Source organism: Neolamprologus multifasciatus, chromosome 2, assembly GCF_963576455.1.
Source record: "Neolamprologus multifasciatus chromosome 2, fNeoMul1.2, whole genome shotgun sequence".
NCBI classification, from domain to species: domain Eukaryota; kingdom Metazoa; phylum Chordata; class Actinopteri; order Cichliformes; family Cichlidae; genus Neolamprologus; species Neolamprologus multifasciatus.
The window spans coordinates 34,370,539-34,391,304 of record NC_140440.1 but is presented as its reverse complement, the minus strand read 5'-3'; the positions used below and the strand labels follow the sequence as shown (position 1 = coordinate 34,391,304).

The window sequence follows — 20,766 nt, the reverse complement described above, 5'->3', positions numbered from 1 at the left end:
GACACCAGGATCCATATGTCTTTGTGACAGCAGGGATTTAAAAACTGTAAATTGTGATTATCATTGATCTCATTCATCAGATGCCTAATCTCTGTGACTCACATCCACACTGGCCCCACTGGGTGACGATGAACTGTCCACCCCCACATCTGAAGTCCAAAAAAAAAGTGTTGAGGAAAGCAGCGATAAGCGGGGCCTTATCCTTTTAAAGACACTCCCGTAATCCATCAGCGGTGGGAGGAGGGGGGGGGGCTTCAGCTTTAAGGGACTTAGTCTGGATTATAGCTAGTCCTCCAAATTAAACCAAAAGTCAGCTTTCTGCAGTTGCTCATGCAAGCTGGCAACTGGCTTGTTACCAGCTCTACAAACATGGCAAATGATGAAGGTCTATAATTAGAACATTTTCTCACTTAGCCACCAGATAAACTAACAGAAGTAGCACAGCAACAAAGCCTGACCCATTCCCCACTAAAGTGACTGTAGTTTCTGTCTCTGACCTCCTGTGATGTGACTCAGAATGTCTTCCACTCTATGTACCTGACTCTGCCAGCCAGCTTAACTACAGACAAGCTTCTCAACCAGGGCAGGGCTGTTACGTCCCCATCGATGCCGCTTCCCACAGCAAAACAAGGCCAAATCTGGGGCTTAGAGGCTGAAATAATCATTACTGGGTTGCAAACAAATGAAAAGTCAGAACACTACTCCCATGTCTGCCTCCTTCGGACATGCTTTTGGATTGATTTTTCTCAGATATACAAATTCATGCTGCAGTAATTTATAGGAATATTTTAACATGTTGGGAAATATGCTACCGTTCTCATGCTAGTGCTTCCCAGATGAACTGATATGCTACCTGGAAACAGGAAGCCTAGTTCTATGGAAATGTAATAAAATGTGTGTGCCACCAATGACAAACCTCAGAAAGCAATGTGTTATATGTGTTAGGTCCATTTACTGAAGGAAAAAAGTCAGTCAGGCTAAATCTTAACATGGAGCAAATATATATTAGAGTAGTTTTTCTTTATTTTCAAAGATCCAACAGTCAATTTTGTCAAAAGATTTTGCAGAGTGATTCTTTTAAGGAGACTATTTCACCAAACTGGGAGGACAAATGTTCCCTCTGTTTACAGAGGAAACATCTCTGTGCATGCACGTACATGCATTGTGTTGATACATCGTTTTGATGTCTGCTTTGATGTAATAGTCCCCAAACTTGATAAGAGCCCTTGAATTTACCTCCATGGTGACCTTCCTGCTTTATTCCCCCAAGGAGGAGTCAGTCTGTCATTAAAGCACAGTAATTATAAACAATCTTTAATTTAACAAGTGCAGACATGCCGGCTTCTCCGCTCACTAGCTTCCCATGAAACTGAACTAGGAACGGCTAATCTTGAACTAAGGAGGTTACTGGGGAACGCACTGCTCTCGGAGCAGCCTGACAGAGGCCAAGTGCTTTTCATTCATCTACTTGGCTGCCTGTGCTGTGGTATGTCAAATCATGGACGTGAGGGGAAAGTCAAAACTGTTGTCCTATTGTGCTCCACGGCCAGACGACTGAACCCTGAACATTGTTTTATAATGCCAAAAGAGAGACCGAGATGGGGGTAAAGTTGTTACCAATTCCCATGGAAGACAACAATAAATATCAGTGGTGTTGTTTTCACTTCCACACTCAGCCCAGAGTAGATATCTAATTTATTCCCAAGCATTTTTGCCTTCATAACTTGACCTAATCTCACTCAAGCAAAGAAATGGATTCCCACCTTCTCTAGAAAATGGATATGGGTGTAAATAATATGCCTGGACACTTTCTGAAAAGCCTTAATCCCAAGAAAACAAACCTGATTGAAGCAGGCCCACCTGATTTGCGTTCAGGAAAACTAGATAATCAAAATGCAAAACAGCCTTTGATAGAAAAATTAGCCAAGTTCTAACATCAAATCCCCAACAAACAACATCAGCATATTCGCCTCCTGAACTTTTATTTGTATTCAGTGTTTGGGTTTTTAATGTAATCACAGTGCATTCGGGGCTCCATCAATGAGCTATTCGGATTCGCGTCAGGCTGAATCACACTAACTGCTCAGAGGTCTGCAGACATCATGAATGAGAAAAGGACCCACACACTGAACACATTAGGGGTCCTACCATCGCCTTAGACAGAGGTACAATGGGTAAGGGAGGCGAGATAAAGGAAGGGGGTAACAGGGGTGAATGAATTGCTGACGTTGATCAGGCAGAGAAGAAGGGCAGAGTGGGAGAAAAGAAAAGAGGAGGCCCGAGACACTGGCCACACAGGGCACGAGGGAACGGGGGGCTTTGAGAGGCCTACACTCGGTCATAGCCCATTAGCCCGGTTGGGTGAAAATGCTACAGCTCATTACATGCTCTGCCTCTGTTGTGTGGATGAACAATGCACAATTACGCTACCCTGCTGCTTCTCTAGCCATACTGCTGCATGCCTCTGAGGCGGCTGATATTGCTGCTATAGCGGCTCGCTTGCCAACAGCCCCCGTGCTCATCAAACATCCCATACATGGACTCCCTAATGCAAATTCAGCTTTATGTGTAGAAACAAAAGTGCTGTTTGAATGTGCTAAAATAAAAAGGGGAGAAGCAGGAAGGTCTGCTCGCCATCGGTGTGCACAAAACAATGGCACAATGCAGCATTTGTGTGAGTAATATAATGACTAATGTCTAATCCACCTTCCTTAAATTGTATTAAATGCCACACAAGCGACAAATGGGTAATTCTTTTCTTTTCTGCCGAATTAAGTGTAAGACTTATCGCGAATCCAGGTGCAGCCTGAAAATATAGATCCAAGTGTAAGAAAACTAGTCCCTGAAACTGCTGTGACAATATCTGCAATGCAGTGAGTAAGTAAGCCCAGGATTCATCTATCCACCAGCAAATTGGTTCACTTCAAGTCTCGCTCCTTTCCACTCTACAATTATGCATGCAGAAGTTGACATTTAATCTGATGGGGGAAATGCTACATAAGATCCTCCTGCTCCCTCTTTGTTTTAGGCAAAAACAGGACACTTGGAAAGGTCATTCTTCCCTGGTGTCAGAGCTGGCTGCTTGGAAAAGTTTCTGTTCACAGCGACTATTGTTATGTTTCACAGAATCCCTCCCCCATTTCCCTGTCATTCAAACGGCACGACATCAGCACTCAAGAGGAAGCCCTGGGAACTCTTTTAACAACTGGTAACAAGTCTGACAACCCACAGTTCAGCTGAAACAGGACAAGGGGAAAATTAGACGCCCGATATCTACGATTTTTAATTAATACCTTTTCTCTGTGCATGTGGATAAAATGAGTTTTTGGCACACGTGACGTCATTACAGGAGAATTGTAATTACTTTTTTCTCACTTCGTTTACTTTCCCCAAAACATCGTTCTTTTGTTGTTCAATGACGCATCTGGAAAGAAAACAATTATTTTTCCAAATATGGACGACAAGTCCTTTGCTATTCTTATCTGCGAGAGGGAACAAATATATTGAAGCAGTGTCTATGTTTTCTTGCAGTGCATGCCGGTAGACATTGTAAATATGCTTCTGTTTTAATATTCTTAAGCCACAGGGATGGCAATCGGCACATTCCTCTCGACACACACCGAATGCAACAAAGAAAATAATATTGTGAGCAAATAGATTTCACTTCTGGCCATAACAAGTCTGAGGGTTTGTATTTTTTTAAATATGTAAGCTGACCTTTCCTGTCCTATATTAATGTAAATACAGACATTTCCACCAAAGGCAGCAGAATCTGAATTAACGAGAGATAGTTTTTTTTTTAATAATATATTTTTTTATTATATTTGTGCTCCCGAAGCTGTGTGAAAAGTTACCTCAGACTTGTATTACTTGATTTCCATGTTTGTTTCTGAAAAACTTCGCCCCCGCTTTGTTTCACACTCGAGAACAGCCAGACTTGACTCATAAACTTTGCTAAAAAATCTTTTTTGCTGGAATGACCACTTTAAACATCTCAGTAAATCACTGGTGACGGTACATTTGCACACCTCTGTTGTCCTCCTCGTGTTGCAGGATTTCCACTCGAGAAAACAAAATGTGGCATATTTGTGTCAGAGAGCGTAATTTGAAAAATGCAAAAAAACAACAACACCAGAGGAAACTCATTTAAATGGGTAATTACGTCCACGAAGCATCGCTTGCAGGACTTAACAAGGTGCGTAATGAGGGTCCCCTTCCCCAGCGATGAACGTCATCGCCATTTCCTTCACTTTACTTTGCCATTTCTCATTTAGGGCTGGACCTATCAATGTACGAACCCACTGCTGTCACACCTCTTTTAGCTGACTGAAATTAGCATATGACTACAACCATTACCTAACTATTTTTGTTCCACAAAAACCCCTTTGATTAAAGGATTTAGGGGGAAAAAAGCAAAATTAAAGTGTATCTTCCTCAAATTAAGTAAAATTATCTCAAAAGATTGAGGAACAATTACGTAGATATGCTTTTACTTTTCTAGCTCAAAGTAACCGTGCGCGTGCAATCTCCTGACACGTCCTCGTGCCTCTTGCAGTTATTTGACTCGAGATTTTTAACTACTGAGCGAATTTGACGCGCCTTAAAGGATTGATTTTAAAAGACTTGACTAAAAGATTTGAAGGAAAGATATCGAGTGGTGCGAAACTCAAAACACCATTCGTCTGTGCCGCGGAGCACATTCACAAGTCCACAAATGCAATCATAATATTTGTGTTTTCAAGGGGGAAGAGCGTCTTGTACGTGCAATAAAGAAGCGACATGATTGCTTATCTGTATCGCGGTTAATACGATTTGGGCAATAAAATCTCTTCCTCATCCTAACGCAGTATTTTAGACAGAAGAATAACATGTTTCAGGCTGCAGCAGTACAGGTTGAAGAAAATCATTGACATGCTATAAATAGATATCACCCCCCTTTTCCCTCCCACTCTGTCTCGACTCGATTTTTCAGGCCATTTTTCTACAGTATAACTCCCTCTGTACAATCTTTACACGTCACATGTGGTTAAGGATGCATGCGCTGACATGTGTACATCAGATGCTGTCACTTGTGTGTTTTGACTCTTAAACTCTTTTGGCTGGATGCTCTGGTCCTGACGATAGGGCGGCAACCCGGCGGGGCTGGATGCTTCTGACTGGCTGCCCGGGGTCGTTATGTCATTTCATTGTAGCTTTGCGACATCGAGAATGACACGCAGTGATGGGGTGTTGCGGGTTAGGCTATAAAAACCTAACCAAGCGTAAAACTAGCACTAGTCGTACACGAACTGAAAACCATCCTGCTGAGTAACGCTGCTCCGTCAGCTACAGCTTGACCAGTTTGGCGAATTAATTACAATCAGACATAAGAGGCCACTAAGCACATCACGTCACACTTTTAATTTCCTTTGACAGATGCTGCTTTATTTCACTTTATAAACACTGACACTTGAAAAGCACGCGATTTCTGAAGTCTCTACCTTACAAATAACCTCTCTAAATAATTAACAGGTTCAACTGCCACTCAATCAGCGAGCTTCTGAGGCTTTTGTAGATGAAACGATTCTTTTTACAAACGGTCTGAAAATAGGAGACGTTAAAGAATGTAACAGACCCCACCCAAGTCTTCCAACGCATCAAAAAATAAATAAATAAAAGAAGTAAAATGCAAGATCAAGGTGTTATGTATCCCTCCCCTTATTGCACGACATCTGTATAACTGTCGTTTTCTCTTTCCTAACATGATTAGTCTTTGACAAACTATTCAGAGTTGCAGAGTTGTTATCTGTGACCAGACACCGGTAAATTTGTGACACCAGAACTGTCCTATGAGATCAAACACTAAACATGACACTAAAATAAAAACATTTCCACGCGCCGACACTAAAAGTGTACTTTAAATGCAAAATTCACAGCATTGTTTGATTATTGAAAATATGAAATATGCTTCTCACTTCTCTGAGATTTCTGAGTCAGTCATAACGATGTAAATGATAATGTCACAGCGCATATTTCAAATAAATGTGACACTCCATAAGAAATATTGTGTGTGCCTGTGTACTCACGAGTACATGTTTGGGGGGAGATTGGCAGCTTCAGCAGATGTGTAGCATGCACTGACAGCGTGACATCTATTTTGCATGCTCAATATGACACGTCTGAATGCTCCCATGCATATTGTCCTGATGTGAAGTGATAGCAAGGGATGTGCATCCTCGCTGGAACCACTCCCTGTTGTCTTTCCTACATCAATATCAAAATGTCTTAACGGGAAAAACAGCAAGATAGACACGCAGATCTCTTTCTTTTTTTTTCGTATTTAGCATACTTTGATTGACTGCGAGTGCAAACACAAAAGGTACTTTTTTTCTTGTTACATAACTAAAACTTAGACAGCGTATGGATTGCTGGTTTGTTGGATGACTGCTTCTGTTATCAATCAATTTATCCTGTAAAACATACTTTTGACCGAATGCATTTTACCGTGTGTAACACAACGTCAAATCACTTATATCTTCTGTTACACGTCACCTTGTTCTGATCAGGGTTTTAATAGTTTTGCAATTTTCATTAGTTTTTATTTTTATTTAGTTTTGACTTCAGATTTTCAATTTTATATCAGTTTTAATTAGTTTTTACCAATTGTTTGCTAGTTTAGTTTAGTTTTTATTTTTTGAAAATCCTTAGTTTCAGTTTAGTTTTGATTAGTTTCAGTTATAGTTTTAGTTGTGTTTGCAATAATTACGTGTAACAAAATCCCAGTTTCATCATATGAGTCATTCTGCTCATCCTTGGGTATGTTGCTATTCCAGCTACCATACTGCACCCTGGACAGGTCGCCTGTCTGTCGCAGGGCTAACACGCAGAGACAGACAACTCACATTCCCACCTATGGGTTCTTTAAATAAATAAATAAAGGCAGATGAACAACCATTGATACCAGGCAACTATAAAATGTATATCTTGGCCCCAATGAGACTATTAACTCTCGCAGCACCGGGTGTTCGTAATTTTGGTTCAAGTGAATTGATAAACTTTTTGAAGGTAATTGACTCACACAGTTGTGTAGATATCCCCGTCCTGTTGTCTCGGGATGCATCACGCTGCCTTGCCTGGGGTTAGCTTCTGTTTCTGGGGATGAGGGTTGAGTGTGCTCCCTTACCTTCTCAAGCTAAGCTAGGTTAGCCTTCTTGTGTGAGCTTTTCAAGTGCACTTTAAGGTTTGTGGGATTTTTTCCCCTTTAGAAATGTCCCTCATGATTTGTCTGTTTCCACTACAAGACACTTGCTTTATCTAAAACACAGTCATATTCAAAGTAATCCCAAATTGGACGCTTTCTTCCGACTTTTCCTGACATGATTCTGCGCGTGGACGGAGCAGCAACACAGACGACTCGACTAACGTGCTGCCACCTGCTGGCATAATGAGACACAGCAAGAAAAAAATCTGTAAACTAAACTTCATTTTCACCCTTGACTCTTGTATGACACGCACACATCAATGAAAACTAAACACATTTTTGCTATAAATTCAGTTAATTTTAGTTAGTTTTGTGAACACTCATTCCAGTTTTAGTTAGTTTTCCTTTTTTTGTTTTTATTTTTATTTCCGTTAACGAAAATGTTTTTTCACTTCTAGTTTTCGTTATTTCGTTAGTTTTCGTTAACGATAATAACCTTGGTTCTGATAAATCCTCCCTACAAAAAAAAAAAAATCTCTTACCTGAATAAGGCTAATCGATGAAATAAGAAAACTCATTTTCCTGCTATACTCATTATCTGGAATCACAGGTGTGAGGAGCCTTAGTACACATTACAAATTCAAAAACACATTCTAGCCAAAGGCTATTTCTTTACTGTATAATTGTCTCCCCCACCAAGTGATTCACTATAATTAAGCCATGGAAGACAGCTCTATTCTCCTGTGAGCGTTCATATTAGTGCTACTACAGGCAGGTCTAACAAACATCTCACAGCTGATGCTTTTCAAAACAATGGACAGTAATGTTTAGGGATGTATATGGATGATATACTGGTCCACATGCTCACGAGGGAGAATGCAGTATACACAATGCAACTACAGGTATGAGGCCTTTGGGGAGACCTGTCACTGTTATCTTGGCAAAGTCTGCTGTAGGCGTGTGTGTGTGTGTGTGTGCCAGCATGCTTTGTCTAACGCAGGAAAAGCTCGACTCCAGCTGCTCTGACATAAGCAGGATTCTCGCTGCCCCACATGAACTAACAATGGAGGAGAACTTTCTATTGATCAAAAGCATAATTTACAAACAGATACAAGCCCGTATCCTGCTTCCCTGCATTAACAAACCAAATCTGACAAGGTTCTGATGGCTGATCATTTTAAACGACACGTTTTGGAAAATAAACAAATGCAGCGACATCACTGTGCCGTGTAAAAACAAAAGGCTCTTCTGCCAAGGATAAATGAATCATGGATAATTACGAGGTTGCCCTCAGGATGAAAACAATTTTTGGGGACAAAGCAGCCTTAGTAATCACAACAGTGCAGCCACTCGTGTGTCCTAGCCAGTCAATGGGATATGGGTTGAGGACTTGTGGAGTCAAGTGGTTTCAAGCCCGAGCTTTCTCATTGTCACAAAGCAATTAACAGTCCTCCCACTGCTGTTTGTTTGTGCTATAAATGGCATTGTAATTACACCAAAACATTTTTTTAAATTTAAGAGTAACATTCGTACATCCTGTACAGCCTCTGTCTCTTGAAAGTGTCACAATGGGGAGCCAAGAAAACAGCGACAACTGTCATTGTGCTGGGTTGTCTGTTGGGGGGACAAGGCATGCTCTTGATACTGTTTTCTTTACTTAGTGACTCTCACACACACGCTCTCTTTTCTCGGTCCAGAAAATGTGCAAATGTCGGGTCAAAGAGATGTTTGTCAACATCTAGTGGAAGAAGGAGAGAGAGGGAAGCTGCATGCTAAACAGGCCCGGCCTCTATTAGGCCGACCAACCGCCTCCAAGAAATGAGAAAACGTGGTCGAGGCTCAGACACCTGGCACTGAGACTCAATATTCACCCTGGCTCACTCCTTATCTCTTTATCTGGCCTCACACAGCTCTATCAGGACAACTCTAAGCTTTGCATATGGAATCATCAAAATCAATCGTTCTCCTTACTTGCTCCCTCTCCCCTTTTTCATTAGGTGAAACAAATAAAGGGTGTCCTGATCCTGCGGCAAACGGCTTTTATTGGATGCTTCAGTTACGAGACAGGATGCTGTTCAGCTTTTTGTTTTTTACCAGGTTTGTGGATATCATGTTGTAGATTTTTTTTGAGAGAGAGAGAAGGTTGTGTTGACCTGCATAGCGCTGCCTACCAGCTGCCACAATCGCACCAAACTGGTCACTTCATGTACCTGCTGAATCCCACACCTCTGCCTCCACTGACACAACTACACTTTTCATTTTTTCCACCTGTGTTATTCACACACAGTCACTTGGAACCAGCTCAGACAGGCTCAGTAAATCAGCATGCCTGTAAGTAGGTCTCATTGACCTCTCACAATCCATTGGTGCCTGGATCTTTCAGGATCATCCGGTCAATATATCAATATCCATCTTGTGTTCCTTGTTTTAAGACCCCCACCTTCTCCTCACTGGAATGTCAAATGGAGACTGTAACCATCATTTACAAGTGTGTGTGTGTGGAGCTTGCCACTAATATGAGTGGGTGTGGTAAATACTCTGATACAATCTAAATGTCCCCCTCTCCCATGGGATTGAGGAGAAGTGGGTCGTGAAGAGAAAAAGAAAGGTTGACGAAAGAATCCAATAGACGAGTTCATACATACAAAAAAAATCTATAAACTAAGGATCAGCTGGTCGGCATACGCCTGTCAGCTTGAATAGCGTTTCAAGTCAGACCTTCACTGCTCTGCTGGAGCCATGCATGGTGTGTCAGGGTAATTCAATGGCTGGCTGTGCAGAGCAGCCATGCGCTAATGCTGTAGCCAAATGGACGACATACTGATTTAAGCAATGATTATTCTTTCTGTTAGCACCTGAAATGCTGCGAGGTAGAGGTGATTAGCCAGGTCAATACATCTGGCAGGTGGACAAACTCCTGGTTTTTTTTTTGCAATTGCTCAGCACATAGAAATAAAAAAACAAGTGGAGTAAGAGATGCCAAATAATCCACTTTGTTAGGCCTCCAACTTCTGCTTGGCAAAGCACTCTCATCAAAGGACAGCTTCAGTGCCTCAGCACCTTAAAATGCCTTGAAGGATTCCTCTCAGATCGACTGACATATTGCCATTTCAGTGGCTCAGCTTTTCCATCAATAATAGACCAACATTTCACTGACTGTATGCTTTGCTACAGTGGAACGCTACATATCCCCGTAGATATTTTTGCCCACATATACCTGTTATTTATTATCAAGCAAACGAAATGCTAAAAAGTAACAATTTCTTTGCATTTAATCACAGGAATCAAATTTAAAATGTTTTCTAAAGTAATAGCCAAAGCAGCCCAGCCAAGGATCAAGGACAGAGCACAGTGGAGTTTATCTCACCTCTGGCAGTGGCATGCCGTTGATGATGAGGTCAGGCTGCTGCTGGTGACCCTGCCCTGTGAACGGGTGCTGATAGCCATGGTTGGGAGCTGCATTGCGTGAGTTCTGGTTCTCCACGTTGAGGAAGGTGCTCTCAGAGCGCCTGCAGCCCAGCGGCAGGGTCTGCTGGTGGTAGTCGAAGTAGTTGAGCGAGGAGGTGAGAGATGAGCAACTCACCACATTCATCTTGTCTGTCTCTTCGACGTCTCGGGGCACCAGGCGGATGTCGTTCTTGCTCAGCTTCTTCTTTTTGCTGGACTTCTTCTGGTTGCCGTATGAGTACTCCGCGACCCTGCGCAAGTAGAAGAAACTGAACAGACTCAATAAAGCAGTGTTCTGCCTTCCCCCTCCCCTGCCCATACGGTCAAAAAGTTCCCCCACCATGCCAGCTAGGACACTGTTCAACCATGGGATAATTGCCCTTTTCCAAAGGTGGAGCAGCGCACGTAAGTGACCTTCCACTCGAAGCTTGCAGTGGAGCTGTTATCCCTTGTTTGTTTGCATTTGCATGCTCAACAATTGACATGTCACAAACAGGCAGACAATATGCAAACATGCCAAAACCACAGAAGCACAGCAAAAAGAGCACACTGACACCGAGCAGCATCGGCAGTATATGCAATCACATTCAAAGCACACATCCCACACTAATTCCATTTTTTCTGTCGTTATCAAGGGAGCCCACTAGCAACACGGAGTGCAGGAGAACTGCAGATTCAAATTCATTTAGCTGCTCTCAGTGGCTGCTGCAAACTTGAACTGAGTACTTTGACTTTAACGAGAGCAAATGAGCAACACAGCCATGTTTTATCAAAGGAGTCTCAGACTGGGGGAAATATCCATTCTTCACACAGCCCTGCAGTTTTCCACAGGAGAACAGATGCTAAATACTCTGCAGTGATCAGTGCAACCCTCACTAGGCCTATTCAAGAAAACGTGATCCTTTTTACCACCTGCATTACCTCAAAGACTGGAAAAGGTCATTTTTAACCGTATGGCATGGGGGATATGGTTTGTTTCCCACAATAATTTGATAACAAAACTATAGCTGCCAATGAAATGTAATTACCTGAATGTATTCGATTCTGTCTGATGTCAAACATGTCTCTGCTTTACTAGGCCTCACTGACCTCTGTTCTTCTCTAAAAGGCAGCGCTTATCCTCTATCATTCCTAAAATCACACTGACTAAGAAGGTGCACCACTGTAGTTTGTCTTTTTCCTTTTTTCCTTTCAGATTGCATCTTGAAACAACCCCCATTCGGCTCCTCCTCGATTCAGAGGAAAGAAAATGGGCAGCTGCAAGGGTAGAAAATGCTTCATCGCTGTTTCATTTATCATTTTAACATGTTTTCTTTCTACTTTGTGCCCACAATGAAATCTGGGAGGGAAAATCTTCAGAGTCAGAAAGACTGACAGAGGACGAGCAATAAATTGGAGACAACTGCTCCTCATATTCGAGGTGGCGACTGAGAAGCAGAGCACATCAGTGCTGATTAAAGCACCCAGCAGGGATAGTGTCGCACACTCGGAGAGCAAAGTACTGGGAGCAGTTCTGAATTTTGAATTTGTTGTTGTCTATCATTTGGGGTTTTTTCTCTGAAGAAAATGTACAACTGACATTAAAAAATGTGAGAAATGTTCCTGTCAAGATGTCAATAAATAGATTTCCCTGTATTTCCAAACAGGCTCAAATAAAAACATGTTTATAACATTTTTCCAGGAGATATTGGTCTCTTGTTAACAATTAAAAAAAGGGGTCGACTGTGATGGAGACGTAGTTTGTGATTATATTTTCCTCCTCTAGTCCAATCTTTGCAGTTAAGAGTGTTGAAACACGCCTGTGATCATTTCAAGGGAACATTTTTTATACATATATGTACATAATTTGTAATTAACGGTGAAAAAAACAACAACAATTAATCTTAAGTCAGTTCTCACGTTTTCATGACCACTACTGCTTAAAAAAATTAAGTAACTTTAAATCAACAAAATAATGTTTGGAGCAAAATATGATTATAGCTTCAGGTTAAATTCTCAAATCCAATCTATATGTAAATTTAGTGGTAATGTGGCACGAGGAAATCAAAGCCAGAACTGATGTTCAGACTGATGAACACAACAGAACAAGTCCAGGAACACAATAATCTGCTCCTTTCCATGAAACAGTCTTAATGAGTGGGATATGACTTACATACTCTCATAGAATCTGAACTCTTTTTGTTTTTATATTATATTTATATTTACATTATTAGACTTTTTGTAGAGAAAGGCAGAGGGGAGCCTGAATGATCCTTGAGAACTATCCATAATCACACTAGATTAAAGCTGATAACAGCCAATCAGCCACGGTGGAGGTTAAATAATAAATGTCTGGGTCTGCTATTGAGCCAGTGGGGCGTTAATTGTCCGGCAACACATCCGCAAATTGAACATGACAGTTGAACCGTCATATTTATGAGTCAATTGGTTACAATGAAAGAATTAAATCCATCAATCATGTCCCGCTAACACGGAACAGTGGGCCTTAGCGAGTGTTTCTGATTTAATGCAGTAGAGATTATTTAGATATAACTCAATTTCAGCTGTGGAAAGAAATCTGCTGTCCTCAGATTAGAAGCCTTTACATGCTGCAGAACAAAAGCAATGCACTGACAGCTGACAGGTTCAAGCGTGACTGCGAACACACACACACTCTCTCTCTCTCTTGCATACACAAATCTATACATCCACGCACACAAGCACGCACGGGCTTTAGTCAGTACCTGCAGTTGTACGTCCGGATCTCCTTGTTATCCCTCTTGCACTTGACCGCCACAAAAATCATGGTGATAAACAGGATAGCTGCGATAGAGCCCAAGGCGATGATGAAGATGAGAGACAAGTTGACAGGTCCTATAGACTCCTGCGCACTGAGGTCTGGAGAGAGGTACACCACTATATAGGCCGAAGAGGACAGGGAGGGCTTGCCGTGATCCCTCGCCACAACTGTGATTTCGTAGGTGGATTTGGCGTTTTCTCCAAACATTTTGGTGGAGCGTATCTCTCCGTTCACCTGGTCGATTTCAAAGAAAGTCCTGTCTCCCTCTGAGATAGTGTAGGTCAGCCGCCCGTTCTCCCCCTCATCATAGTCGTCAGCTTTAATCTGGGTCACCATGTAACCCTTCGCAGCGTTTCTTGGGATAGAAACTTCCGCTGTGCCATTAACCAGCGGAGGGTTTGTCATAACAGGTGTGTTGTCGTTGACGTCCAACACGACGATGCGCACTGTTGCGTTGCTTGATAAAGACGGATTGCCGTTGTCTCTGGCCAGCACTTTGAAATCAAAAGTCCTGGTGTACTCATGATCAAACGACCTCATTGAATAAATGCGGCCTGATGGGTTTATGCTGACATATGTGTTTACATCCATGTGCTTAATCTCACCAGGGACGATTGAGTATGAAACGGTGCCATTCATCCCCAGATCAGGGTCTTCAGCTGATACTGTTAGCAGGCACGAGCCAGGGAGGTTGTTTTCCATCACCATCTCTTGATAGTGTGGCTTAAGAAAGTGGGGAGGGTTGTCGTTTTCATCTGTGACTTTTACTACCAACGACTTTGTGGCGCGTAAAGGGGGGATGCCGCTGTCCTCTGCTTGGATGGTCAGGTTGTATGTGTCCTTTTGCTCTCTGTCCAGCCTGCCATCAACAAGTATAGTGGAAAAGCTCTCATATTCTTGTAGTCTGAACGGAACATTGCCCTGCAGCCTGCACTGCACTTTGCCGTTTGCCCCAGAATCCTTATCTGACACCCTCACCAGCGCAATGACATATCCACGCTGCGCGTTCTCGCTAACTTCCACCATCTCTGTGTTCAGTGAGAGTAAACTGATGACAGGTGGGTTATCGTTAGTATCCATCACATTCACGGTGACTTTGCAGTGAGCTGGGATCGAGTTTGGACCTAGATCTTTGGCTTGAACGTCGATTTCATATATTTGCGTCGTCTCATAATCCAAATCACCAATGACAGTGATAACCCCGGTTCTGGGGTCAATTTTGAAAGCATCCCTCGTTTTCTCGGTGACGTAACTGTTGAACGAGTACAAGACCTCTCCATTAGTGCCTTCGTCGGGATCCGTTGCATTCAAGTCTATGACTAATGAATTACGGGGGGAATTCTCCATCACGTTAACTGTATACACTGGCTCGTCAAAAACGGGGTTGTTGTCATTAGAATCAATTACTTTAATATTTAACTGGACCGCACCTATCTTTGGTGGGTCTCCTCCATCTTCTGCGCTGATTTCATAGGTATAGTGGGACTGAGTTTCCCTGTCTAACGATTTTTGCACAACAAGCTCAGCAATTTTCGACCCATCCCCTCTGGTCTTTATTTCTAGTCCGAAAAGCTCATTTGGAGTGATAGAATATGATTGCACTCCAAAGATCCCCGAGTCCGGATCGCTTGCCCCCTCTAGGGGAAACCTGGTACCAGGGGAAGCATTCTCAGAAATTTCTATGTCAATGTGGCTCGTAGGGAATCTGGGTGCGTTATCGTTCAAATCCTCAATTTCAACTTTGATGACACAGATCTCCATAGAGTTTGACATCACTTCTAGGGATATAATGCACTTTGGGTTTTGTCGACAAAATACATCCCGATCTATTTTCTGTTGGGCTGTAAGAATTCCTGCTGGACTCAGTTCAACATATCCAGGATGTGAATTGGATATGACCCTCAAGTACGGGGGCTGCAGTGCAATCTGAAATCCTTGCTTTAGTGCGTCGTTTGTCACGTTTCCTATCACTGACCCGGCCCTCATTTCCTCGTTTATTCCATACTTTAAATTGATAACAGCTTCAGTCCCGACCCAAAAAAGGAGGAACGCAGCAGTTAATTGTATTAATTCCATCTCCTTCGTTTGCATTGTACCTGTTGACTTTTCCTGTGCCTAACAAAGACCTTGATAATTACGCACAGAGGCACACGTCAGAGACAACTGGGAAAATTATGCAAATTAACCATCTCATTAAAATGTCCAAAAAGTATCTGAGTGATGAAAATCTCGTATGTATGCAAATGATATCTAGGTGTGGAAGCTAAAATTCTAACAAGTGCCTATTTCACTCTCCACAGGCAGGGAACATCCTCTGGTCTACTGCAGCGGACGAAACACTGGGGACGACAGATCTGTGAAAACATGCTGAATCTTCTCACAGTACTGATTTAGTCGAATAAATCCGTGCTGCTCTTATCAAGCGGCAAAGTGGTCTTACACAGAACTCGTGCGATGAACCGTCCATTTTCAAGTGGGCTGGAACTAGAAATAAATGTTCGGACTGCATAGACACAAAATTCCTTTGAGTAAGTCCACAATTAAAAAAAAAATCTTCTTTGTTGATAAAGTAAAGGAGCTTAAAAGTCCGTGTTAGATTTTCAGCCTTTATCCCAGTCAATATTTAAGTCGCATTTCGAATAAACATCTTGTTTTGTGCAATTTAACACAGGCAGTGATCAAATTCCCTTATCGATAGACAGCTATAGGCTTTTAAACTGCACAATTGATGAAAAAAATAAAATAAAATAAAGAATCAGCAGTCGCAAAATTATTCAACAGCCTAAGTCCGGATAGCTTTGCTTAAAAAAAGAGGGTGCAATTGCAGGAATGTCTCATCACATCACTCAAGTCCCGATTACCTTTTTATTTCCAGCAGATTTAGTCTTTCGTCCCCTCCGTAAGTCTTCAAGCTTTTACTTACTAATTGATTTCCTTCTGTGTCAGTTGGAAAAGGCGTCACATATCCCGATTATTAGTCCATGCAACAGAAAAAAAAAAAAAAAAATCCGATGAAAATGTAGCCAAAAGCCTGTGGGAGGAAACCTGGTCAGAGCACTACTGTATGTTCAAAACGCATTTCATGTTTAGCTGCAGCAAACTGGAGCACAGTCGCCTATATCCAGCCTGGTTGAGGCAGAAAAAAACGAAATCACTACTCGTTGCCAGAAGGCTGTCTAGTTGACTCCAACAAGCGCTCCTCTCGCTTCACTGGTGCACACTGGCGAACTCTCAGCTCCGAGGCGAGCGCTCGGTCTGAGGACCCGCAATCCCCTCAGCCAATCAGGGGTTACACAGGAGGGCTGGAGCTGCTGGTGGGTGGGGCAAAGTACAGCAATGAAACGCGGCCAACTACCTGTTCTCCTGCAGATGGACGACTCGACGGGCAATTACACCGTACACGCCGAAACACGACGCTGAGTATTAGATGATCGTTAGAATGCGGTTCCAAATGTAGGGTCTGGGGACCCGTGGGGGTCTTTGAAAAGACTCCCACGAATGCCACAGACAAGAGTAACAGACTCATTTCTTCCAGCAGAAGCAGATTAGAGAAGCCACGGATAAGTTTCCACAGATTTGCCCTTGCGTTCCTTTCTACTGTTGTGCTCCATTAAACGTAACAAGTCATATTTACTACACAGATCTTCAACAGGAGAAATCTCGCTCTTGTTTTTGACTTTTGTTAGAGACAAGAGGTGATACAAGGTGTGGTCACCTCCGTGCCAGAGCAGACGTCGAAACTCCTCGACAGTGTTTACTGTTGGCTTATCCTGCATATTTTAGAGTCAGCCACGGCCCGCTGATCTATAGCCCACAACCGTTGCAAGTGCGCGCATCGTGTTGCATCATTTAGACCCCAGACGTGGCTGTCATGCATTTAATGTTCTGAACTTCAGCAACACCAGGACACCGCGGTGAGGCAATTTCCAATAATGAACAAATATTATAGGCCTCGATGATGGCTTCCATGTAACAACAAGCTGGGGGGGAATCTTGCCACGGGCCAAATCAATAGTAATTCAGATTTATATATAATAAAAAGAAATTCGAAAGCTTTTACCGGTCACAGCCGGTTGTCTGTTTCATACCTCCTTGATGCTAGCGTTGTTGTATTTTTATTATCGCTGTTAGTTCATTATTTAGTTAAATACTTTGTAATGAACACGAGAAGCATAGAAAGGCTACAACAGAGTGTTTTTAATTATAGAGATAATGATTTTTATTACGCCGTTTAATGGCTGTAAATATTAAACCTTTTGTTAATAAGGTCAATAATGAGTTGGGTTCACCGTGACCTTCATCCTACCTTCAGCTAATGGTCATAATGGATCAACACATTCAAGGCGCCCGTTGTGCTATCTCCATAATGGGTAATTGGCATTATGGCTCCATCTAATGTGACCAGTTTACCACCATTAAATCTCAGCCAACACAAGCAGGGAAACTGGTAAGAAAAAAAGGATGAATATGAAGTTGCTTTAGTCGTTCTGCACATATTGCAGACTGTCATCGCCCTCCTTGAAATCTCACTCTTTTCATTCAGATGGAAGCGACACTCGCTTACAGCCGGCCCTTTGCACACAGACACGCACGCACACCTCCTCCCATGCAGCCAGGCTGCTTGCCTGACTCTAACCGGCGCTCAGCCGCCATCACATCCTGTCTAGGGCTGGCAGATTTCAAAGTCACAAGGGTGACACCTAGCGTCCGCAGCCTCCGCTCGATTCTGTTATTCCAGCTTGTCCATTTTACCCCCAGACTGTTTCACCCCCACGAAAAACAAACAGCGTGCCACAAGAATAACAATGAAGCACATCGGCAAATCAATTCCCTGTCTTTATTGGAACAGAAGTCTAGAGTTTGACCACAATTAATATTCTGACCAGGAGGAGAATTAGTTCTGAGCCATATCCAATCATTGCTATCAATATAGGGTTGTTGAACTGTATATGGGAAGGAGAATGCGGTCGTTGTTTTGCAATGTAAAGATGTAATTTAACAAATTCATTTATGTTTCTATTCACATCAAAAGCTTCGGCTGTGTCCGTTTAATAAAAACTCAAGCTACAGCAGCTTCACTGAGCCTGATGTTGTGAATACATGAATATGAAAGTGTACATTACTGTATCTCCCGCACCAGAACAGAACACATTTTTGTCCTCAGAAGTTTAGAATTACTATCAGCTCCATACGCTTTAAATGTTGAGAAAAAGTTACACTATCTCCTTAAAGAACCACTTGATGTTTAAGCGATTCAGATGCCCTGATGTCTTAATGGACGTTTAAACGTCTCTTGCATAAAGAAATCACATTTCGATAAAAAGAATCAAGTGTGACCAACTTGTTTGCTTTGCTGCAACACCTTTAAGACGTGTTGCAATTGTACAAAGACGGTGCCGGTAGAATTTTTAACCTCATACATTGTTAATGTTGAGTTAAACAACCTTAGGCAACGGCAAGGGACTTCTTTTCTCCTCGGGGCTTTCTGATCACTGTATGTGCAAAACAGTGGAGAGGACGCTTTGTATTTCTGTCAGTGTGAGGCTATGATGCAGAGGCTCGTATTGTTTGCTTGATTGTAAGTAAGAAAGAGAGAAAAGTGTCAATTAAAATAATGAGCAACTTAAAACTGCTGCTTTGATTGTTCACATATATGGTGGAAAGTGGGTGAGCAACAGTTTGCAATAATTGAAGATGGACTTGTTATTGTTTCTTGTGTGTTTTTTAGGTGTTTCTTTTAGGTGTTAAGACATTGAGTTACTAATTGCAAAAGGGATTGAGTTCTGCCATCAACCCAGTATAGTAAGGTTAAAGAAAAAACCTTAAGTATGAAGATTTTCTGATTTGAAGAGCTGCAGTATGTGGCGAAGGCTAAGAGGTTAAAAATGTTGGAAATGTTTCTCACCCTTCAGTTGAGTGCTGTGTGAATAAACGCAGCAGCACTGCCTGGAGCAGCAGGGTAGATCATAAACTACAGCAGTAATTTAGCCACAATGTATTTCTTTCTCTCAGAAAGCGATGGCATGTTTCATTTATGAGCTACAATCTACCTCAATATACTTCCTGCTGTTGACGTACCTTTGTGTCTTTTATTGATTTTACAGCTACATTAAAATCCTTAAATTTTCTGTTGTGGGTGAGTGATGATGCATTGTCTGCTTTAACATTAGTGTTTGGTTTTTCTTTAACCACAACAATTACTTGTTCTGTAAAAAAAAAGAAAAAGAGGAGAACTTATTGCGAGAAAGTAAAGTAATGTGTTTACTTGTCCACCGATTCATTAAACTGTCAGTCAGTCAGGCTCAGGACCACACATAATATTCCAGCCTCAGTTCTCTTTTACACCACGTTACAGTCTATTTAACTGTGAAACAACATATGATATATTTACCATAAAAAAATATTATACATCAAAATAGGAAAGTGATAATCAGCACATTTCAACACCTAACAGAAAAGATGCCCTTATTTGAGTCGTGACACATCAGTGTCACAGTTCAAACTCACGCAGCATTTATTCTTGATACAAACTATTCTCCACGAACTGCACTGAGTTTTTCATTTTATATTGGCTATTAATAAGTTTGTGATTCGGAAGAAAATTCAGTCTTTTTAACCAAAATATCATTTTCTTTTTTAAAAAATGTAATATACATTTATTTCCTCACATGTATGTGGCGCCGTGTTGTGTGTGAATTAAAGCTGGGTGGAGATTAATTCTTTAACCTGAGGTCTGGAGGCAGAGCAGTCTTAAATCCAAGGGAATTTCACAACCTCACATCAGTTTTGAGTTTATTTGAAGCATTTGTGGTGGGAAGCTCGAACCAGTCCACACAGAGAATGACTGATTTTATTTCATAACCTTTTTTTCTCCTCTGCTGCCAAGGAATGGCACAGATCTATAGTCGGTCCCTGCTGCTTGCTGGGAAAGGAATATCTAAGCTTCTCTGACAGATGCTGGCATTATCACCTCGATGTCCTGCCCAGCATTGGATCTTGGCCCATGCACAGCTATGGACTTACAGGAGCGACCATAGGACAGCAGAGACAGTGGTGCATCGATTCAGACTGGGCAAGATGGCCATGCTTATTTTGGCTGGAACTGAGGATGATGTTATTATTATGGTCCTCACCCATGCGGCTTCTCAAAAAACATTGATTCCTCCTGAGCACCCCTTGCCAGAGGCATAAAAAGGAAGGGGAACTGACAAGCTTAATCTATGGACCTCTCGTCAATGACGATACGCCCTCCACTCCATTCCACACTGTGCCTGTCCATGATACATCAATTAGTATCAACTCTCACCATCCATCTGAGTGTTCACACAGTCCCTTGGGCGCGCCAACATGGCTGTGTGCA

At 42.1% G+C, this 20,766-nt stretch overlaps 1 protein-coding gene and 1 long non-coding RNA gene across 8 annotated transcripts in view; one reads left to right on the top strand and one right to left on the bottom strand.

Annotated features, from left to right (window-relative positions):
- The window catches only part of pcdh19 (protocadherin 19), a 58,691-nt gene extending 41,816 nt beyond the window's left edge, over window positions 1-16,875 (bottom strand). Inside the window, exons 1-2 of one of the 7 annotated variants that reach the window (XM_085176967.1) lie at window positions 13,351-16,875; window positions 10,764-10,896 (exon numbers count right to left, since the gene is read on the bottom strand). In XM_085176967.1, the coding sequence (XP_085033093.1) occupies window positions 10,764-10,896; window positions 13,351-15,497 (2,280 nt within the window). In that variant the 5' untranslated portion in view covers window positions 15,498-16,875. Of the gene's footprint in view, window positions 1-10,547; window positions 10,897-13,350 lie in introns of all 7 variants that reach the window. The other 6 variants (XM_085176934.1, XM_085176975.1, XM_085176942.1 and 3 more) reach the window with 6 other exon arrangements.
- Window positions 1-20,766, top strand: part of LOC146524965 (uncharacterized) — a 214,718-nt gene that overhangs the window by 180,269 nt on the left and 13,683 nt on the right. The window lies entirely within an intron of this gene.